At 39.4% G+C, this 8,047-nt stretch overlaps 1 protein-coding gene across 1 annotated transcript in view; it reads left to right on the top strand.

The window, feature by feature from the left end:
• Positions 1-736: 736 nt before the first annotated feature.
• Positions 737-8,047, top strand: part of T265_11732 (hypothetical protein) — a gene marked incomplete at both ends in the record, with an annotated part of 8,918 nt that continues 1,607 nt past the window's right edge. Inside the window, one exon of the mRNA XM_009178470.1 lies at positions 737-835. Within this exon, the coding sequence (XP_009176734.1) occupies positions 737-835 (99 nt within the window). The remainder of the gene's footprint in view (positions 836-8,047) is intronic.

Here is an 8,047-nt window from a genome sequence, read left to right as displayed (position 1 = left end):
AACTACGCACTGATGATGTCACCTCGATTGGTGATGAAACGTTTGCAACCAAATTGCCCAGCTCAGCGAACAAGCCAACGACCATCTACGCTACCTGAGCTACCGACATTCTCCTCTATAGCCTGAAATGTTTTGTACTAGAATTAGCAGATGAAACTCGCGAGTGACCGCTGTAAGCGGGATCTTAATCACAAGAGTGAGTCGAAGCACCACGTTTGTATTGCGTGAAATTGTACAGTTGCGTGTCTTTTTGTAATTTTTCGAATTCAAACAAAAAGGGGTTATGCAACTGACAAAATACGCAATGTTATAATGGAAGCAAAATAAATATACAAAACACCACAAACTACAATTCAGAAATTCCGTCACGCATTGCGTCGATCAAGAAAGTGGGCTCAATAGTATGACTAAATGGTTTTGGCAGTGACAACTTTCCTGTCAGCGTCTTTATGAGCCTCGACGGCGCCAAATAAAGTGTTATTGCTGTTTTTAAGAAAAGCTTTATGCGTTCAAATGAAACCACTACTGTCGACGGCCGTCTGCCAGTGTTGTATCGTGGATGGCCGGGTGCTGTTTACTCCAAAGCTGAGCCTGCTAGGCCGACCACAGTGCTACATCGATTAAAAGCAGACTGAACTGTACAGCAGTCAAATCTACCGAAACAAAGCCAGCCTGGCTGATAAATCAACGTACCATGAAACTCACCTTCAACTGAACTATCATGTCAGTAAATAAAATGTACTCTTCAACAGTCATAGTATCGCCCAAAGATGAGGAAGAAGTGCTCAACCAATCGCGTACGGGTCACGTCTTTCTGTTTGATGACGACTTGTTCGTAAACTAATTGCAAAGCTGGGCGAACAAACAAAAAGCCGCCTGGTTATCATTCGGTTCTTGACATTAACCTTCCATTTACATTGTCCTTCTTGCCAGACCCTGGCTCACTTGCATTGTAGTCCACAACGAATTGACTCTCCGTGGCTACGATCACTTCCGCCTTGACTCTCGTCAATGGAAAATTGGGGATGAATAAATTAGGGCACTGAGTCCACATCTCGCCCATCGAGTTCTCCACTTAGTCGATTCTCTCACTAGACTAGCATTTTGTCACCCTCTCACTTACACTAGAGGACGATATGCTTTCACCCCAGTCACTCCTGAACTGATTTTTATCGAGTGAATTTCTAATTACAAGCGGCCTTCCTCAGGGTACACTCACTTTCCCCACTCGTTTTACAGCGTTTATTAGCACTCTTCTTTAGGCTTACTCGCAAGGATTTAGTTTTCCCGTTAAACCCGGCCAAGACGGTTTTAAAAATTTTACCCAAGGCTGTGGGTTTCAGCTTTCATTCATATCCAGTCAGATGACAGCTTCGTGCCAATGTTGCGGTACCTAAGGATATTGGTGTCTGTATAGCTTAAAACACCCTCACTGACGGGTTTTGTTCTCCTGGATGTACTTGAAGAATGGTCCACCTTGTGCGTCGCACATTCCCTTTTACTGGTCAATGCAAGTTTGTTGCCATGTGTTCACAGTCTTTCGTTGCCCTCTAAAGCTTTCACAGCGTTGTTGGTAGTGTGAGGAGATTCGGGGATTTCGACGGAAGCTTTGTCCTGTAAGTGAAGTCAGTCTATGCTAAAAAGCCGAGGAACACTGTGCTAGTGCTTTATCTTTATTGGGATTCCGCATCTCGCGAGGCACCAGAGAGTGGCATTATATGATGTCTAAGTACGACCTAGTCACACTACCGTTCAGCCTCTCGTGGCCGAACGATCAATTGTTCAAACTACTAACTGGGAGGTCATCAGTTGGACATTTGCTGGGTTGTCGCTAGATTTGTTCAAACCACTAACTGGGAGGTCAGCAGTTGGACATTTGCTGGGTTGTCGCTAGATGCGTACAGGTGATGATCCCCAATAAGGAATAAATGGCTGTATAGTGCTTTTTGGCACGGATTGGCTTTACATACAACACTGCAACATTGTCCGGCTTCCTGTGTCTGATAAAAAAGTACCTTATTATTAGCGTCTTGTAAGGTTAGCTCAAGAGGTCAGATACCTCACACCTCAAACTGAATACTTTGAAACATCTACATGATGAAGAACTTCCTATCGTCTTTCCGCTCTAACAAATACTTACCCCTTCTCACGGCCATTGGCCTTTTAGCAAAACCCAAACCCATTGTCATCGAACCATGTGCTTTTCGTGCATAAGTTCACGTGTCGGTACATATGCACGCAATCTGTGCTTGCATGTTTGAAGTTAAGTGCATCCCCGTCATCTTCCGGGCTACCACATTAAATGATAAGGCTAAATTGCACTAATGCTGTCCTGCTGCATTAATCTCAGCCGTTAAGTTTGGCGATCCTGTACTACTGTCTTATGAAACGAGGTTTGATTTTATGATTCAGTGATTTCGCTTAGGAAGCATCTATGGGTCTCGAGCCTTTATCAGGTGACTGGATAAAGCCTTGAACTATGGTTCTATGTTTTTGTACCATTTAAACATCTAAAATATAAACTTGAGTTACCAAATATCTTCGAATGAGTCAGTCAAAATGTTACAAAAATCTCGCAGCTGATGTTTTCGAGAGCAAGCGTAAAGACTCAAAACTAGTGTAAAGGTGTTACTGCTGATGGAAGTGCGTGTGAGTAGTATGTTTTCTTCTTGTAAATTCGCTTTGCGTCTCTTGAAAATGGAGATCCGTTGCGGAATTTGTAAAGTCGCTTTGTGGCATTTGCTTAGATTTGAGCACTGAATGATTTGGGTCAATGAATATCCAGGAAATTTCAGGAAGACGCGTTCAAGAGAAGATGGATGATCAGTTTTTGTAAATAAGATGCAAATGAGAATTTTGCTTCCCTGTCCAATGGTCGGCAACTGGTGAGTTGGCATTTTCCGATGAATAACTCCGCAGCGAGAGGCCTTTTTCCTCCCACTGGCTTACGGATACGGTTTTGAGTAGCAATAGCGAACTTTTCCTTCATTTGATTTCGATTTTCTGGTGTTTTACGGGACCTTATTAACCAAATTCTTGTTAGTTCTGAGTCTGTTTTATTGAGGACCTGCCCCTTGGTGGCTGAAAACTACACCGTTCTGTCCATCTCAAATGACGTTGCAATGTAAATTGGGGTCGGTCATGTAGCTTCTCCCAGGATTTGGTTATCACATGATTGTTGGTGTTCCGATGAGCTAATGGTTGCACCCCTATTTAACATATGTTAAGACAGCAATTACGTCGATACTGTTATGAAGTCAATGATCAGGAAGATATCAACATTGGAATAAATTTCGGGCTGGAATATACATAAAGTTTTCCGGATTTTTGGTAAGCCTGAAAACATTGGACTGAAGATTTATTTAGACTGTGTAAAGGGACAAACAATACAATTGAACACAACGTGAAACTGTTCGAACAAACAACAAGGTAGTGTGATGCATTCGAAAACGTTTGTCGGCTGATACCATGTCCATAGTAGAATCCCTGCTGGGATACAAACGGTATAACATGGTTAGATCCAGCTTTTTGCATAGTACGGTTGACATGCACAGTATGAAAATAGAGCAAGATAAATAAATAAATAAGAGCACGTATTTTTGGTACCGAGTTTTTGTACTTCTACTTGAAAAGCATTTATGTACATATTCTTTCAATAAATTTTGATTTTACTTTTTACAGTTGTTTGGGAAGCAAAAAGCTGTCTTGATTTTGGCAATCCCTTCAAGGGACGTTAGTTGCAAGAGGATACCCATGATCACTGCAATTACATCGTACTTTTTTGGTAGTGTTTCTGAATAGCTGACAACACCGTAGGTCGAAGTGACATATTATATCCACATAGGTGACTGAAGATGAATTCTCCCGTATGTTTCATAAATTACTCGCCTGATTCACTAAGATGGGTAAAAAGTCCATCCACCAACACCTTCAACCTTCCACGTCAAATAGCTACTACCTGAAAAACTGCTAATAATCGCTTTTAAAAACGTCTTTCGATGATGTTGAACATTTAAGAAGAAGGCACTTAGATTAATAATGTCCGATTGTTGTACAAGTGCATAGGACAGTACATTTCGATACGGTCTCTGCTATTATCTCGTGGGGGTCGATGCACACGATGCACATGTAGCGCTCAAATGTTGTTTTTCATTTTTTACTTATTGAGAATAAAATGTTAGTAGCTTACTTCTATTTGGACTCTGAAAACAGTGTTTGCAGCAACAATCAATAACTAGTCTGCACAAAATTGATGTTTATTTCATAGATACCCTGCCATCGATCATGAAACCAAGTAAAAAGCACTGAATTACTACCGATTGTTCTTTTCATCCAGCCAGTTAAAAATCTTTCCTAGTAAACAGCGCTTAGAAGCCTCTTTCATGCTTTGAATAGTTTTTTTCGGAAATTTGACTCATCAGATTAACAGTCGGCATAGTGTGCGATTTATATGTAATATGGATGTACGTAGGGCCCTGTCACGTGAAGTATGACCACTAATATTCCCAAGCCACAGTAATAGTTAATTAGTTGATAAACAAAGTTTTGTGAAATTTAATTTTTGATATCAATCAACTGGATCTGTACTTCAAAATGAGTCCTTTCCCTAACCATTTTCTAGGTAGTTTTGTATATTTTTCATTAAGTATTTTCATGTTTTAACCCCGGACAAAGTACAGTTGCTTGTAAATCACCGTATAACTAGCGGACTGTGATGTCACACTGCCACGTCCTCACTACAGCATTAGCCGCATCACAGCAATCAGTGCTGACAGGATCCATTGAACCTCTATGAGGATGTTTTGTGGCATAGACATAACACGTAAATGTCCTCGATTTCGTAGTAAAACAATCTAAGAAGTAGCGAATAGACACTCATTTGAAAACTAATTTGCTTCTTCGAGAGACTGACCTGGGACATAGCTGAATCTCTCGGTTTTGATATTTCCAGGCAACTGAATGTGCTGCACCAGGCCGCTTCATGTTTCAGTTGCTACGATGTTCAAGATATCGCGATACATATATAGTAGTGCATTACAAAATCTAAGAAGTAAGTCAAAATTGTCCTATCCAATAACTACAACTGAGGTGCGAGCCGTCCAAAAGTTTGGTGCATTTGTTTTATTGAGGACCTGCCCCTTGGTGGCTGAAAACTACACCGTTCTGTCCATCTCAAATGACGTTGCAATGTAAATTGGGGTCGGTCATGTAGCTTCTCCCAGGATTTGGTTATCACATGATTGTTAGTGTTCCGATGAGCTAATGGTTGCACCCCTATTTATCATATGTTAAGACAGCAATACGTCGATACCTGTTATGAAGTCAGTGATCAGGAAGATATCAACATTGGAATAAATTTCGGGCTGGAATGTACATAAAGTTTTCCGGATTGTTAGTAAGCCTGAAAACATTGGACTGAAGATGTATTTAGACTGTGTAAAGGGACAAACAATACAATTGAACACAACGTGAAACTGTTCGAACAAACAACAAGGTAGTGTGATGCATTCGAAAACGTTTGTCGGCTGATACCATGTCCATAGTAGAATCCCTGCTGGGATACAAACGGTATAACATGGTTAGATCCAGCTTTTTGCATAGTACGGTTGACATGCACAGTATGAAAATAGAGCAAGATAAATAAATAAATAAGAGCACGTATTTTTGGTACCGAGTTTTTGTACTTCTACTTGAAAAGCATTTATGTACATATTCTTTCAATAAATTTTGATTTTACTTTTTACAGTTGTTTGGGAAGCAAAAAGCTGTCTTGATTTTGGCAATCCCTTCAAGGGACGTTAGTTGCAAGAGGATACCCATGATCACTGCAATTACATCGTACTTTTTTGGTAGTGTTTCTGAATAGCTGACAACACCGTAGGTCGAAGTGACATATTATATCCACATAGGTGACTGAAGATGAATTCTCCCGTATGTTTCATAAATTACTCGCCTGATTCACTAAGATGGGTAAAAAGTCCATCCACCAACACCTTCAACCTTCCACGTCAAATAGCTACTACCTGAAAAACTGCTAATAATCGCTTTTAAAAACGTCTTTCGATGATGTTGAACATTTAAGAAGAAGGCACTTAGATTAATAATGTCCGATTGTTGTACAAGTGCATAGGACAGTACATTTCGATACGGTCTCTGCTATTATCTCGTGGGGGTCGATGCACACGATGCACATGTAGCGCTCAAATGTTGTTTTTCATTTTTTACTTATTGAGAATAAAATGTTAGTAGCTTACTTCTATTTGGACTCTGAAAACAGTGGTTGCAGCAACAATCAATAATTAGTCTGTACAAAATTGATGTTTATTTCATAGATACCCTGCCATCGATCATGAAACCAAGTAAAAAGCACTGAATTACTACCGATTGTTCTTTTCATCCAGCCAGTTAAAAATCTTTCCTAGTAAACAGCGCTTAGAAGCCTCTTTCATGCTTTGAATAGTTTTTTTCGGAAATTTGACTCATCAGATTAACAGTCGGCATAGTGTGCGATTTATATGTAATATGGATGTACGTAGGGCCCTGTCACGTGAAGTATGACCACTAATATTCCCAAGCCACAGTAATAGTTAATTAGTTGATAAACAAAGTTTTGTGAAATTTAATTTTTGATATCAATCAACTGGATCTGTACTTCAAAATGAGTCCTTTCCTTAACCATTTTCTAGGTAGTTTTGTATATTTTTCATTAAGTATTTTCATGTTTTAACCCCGGACAAAGTACAGTTGCTTGTAAATCACCGTATAACTAGCGGACTGTGATGTCACACTGCCACGTCCTCACTACAGCATTAGCCGCATCACAGCAATCAGTGCTGACAGGATCCATTGAACCTCTATGAGGATGTTTTGTGGCATAGACATAACACGTAAATGTCCTCGATTTCGTAGTAAAACAATCTAAGAAGTAGCGAATAGACACTCATTTGAAAACTAATTTGCTTCTTCGAGAGACTGACCTGGGACATAGCTGAATCTCTCGGTTTTGATATTTCCAGGCAACTGAATGTGCTGCACCAGGCCGCTTCATGTTTCAGTTGCTACGATGTTCGAGATATCGCGATACATATATAGTAGTGCATTACAAAATCTAAGAAGTAAGTCAAAATTATCCTATCCAATAACTACAACTGAGGTGCGAGCCGTCCAAAAGTTTGGTGCATTTGTAGCAACCGTTTTGATTGGACAAGTCAAAAGGTGTAGTTTAGGCGGTTCTGCTGGAAAGTTCTAGGTCTTTTTTACTTGGTACCGAACCGATACTTTGTGATTAATCAACCTTAGCTTGAACCTGATACGAACTTTTTAACAATCTTAAGGTAAACATGAAAATGCTATCACAATATGAAGATACTTCGCTCAGTGTCTAACTAACCGCCTTCAAAATGCTTATACGCCTGTGGTTTATTATAAAATTTTAGTGTATATCAATATTTATCAATCCTTTGATTGTCTGCTATTGTGTTACAATTGCTGGAGGGTTGCTCGTGAAAAATTAAATGGAATACTAACGTTATTTGCCGCTATTTTAGTGAAAATAGTTTCTACTTCTAACTAAAGAATAGAAAGAGTTATTCTTAATAGAAGCTAGAAAGCATTATGCGGTGTACACCATCTATCATGAATTCACTTAAGTGGTTGGTATTCTTAGACGGGTTACAGCATTTTGAATATTATTGCGTCATTTGTACACGTACTTTTGAATTCCGCTTCAGTCGTGAAATGAAAACATGTTAAAGAAAAATTATTAACAACAGCTTATCATTGGTTGAAAAAGACCAAAACAACCTCACGTTTGGAAATAAACAGATAAAAAGATTTTGTTCACCTAAACGTCACTGTTGGGTTTCTGAGTATTCCTGAAATTCTTTTTTACCCGGGTTGAATGTGAGCATTTGAAGCACACAGAGGGAGGCACGATTTGATCTTTGTAACTGTAGAACCAAAGCAGATTACCTGAATTTGTTTATATCAGTAGTATTCTCAAAATTGACTGGTTAAAGTATATATATATATATATATATATATGCAA

The sequence above is a fragment of the Opisthorchis viverrini genome (genome assembly GCF_000715545.1).
Source record: "Opisthorchis viverrini unplaced genomic scaffold opera_v5_567, whole genome shotgun sequence".
In the NCBI taxonomy this organism is placed as follows: Eukaryota; Metazoa; Platyhelminthes; class Trematoda; order Opisthorchiida; family Opisthorchiidae; genus Opisthorchis; species Opisthorchis viverrini.
The sequence above is the reverse complement of the archived record's forward strand: the minus strand, read 5'-3'. Positions and strand labels throughout refer to the sequence as shown.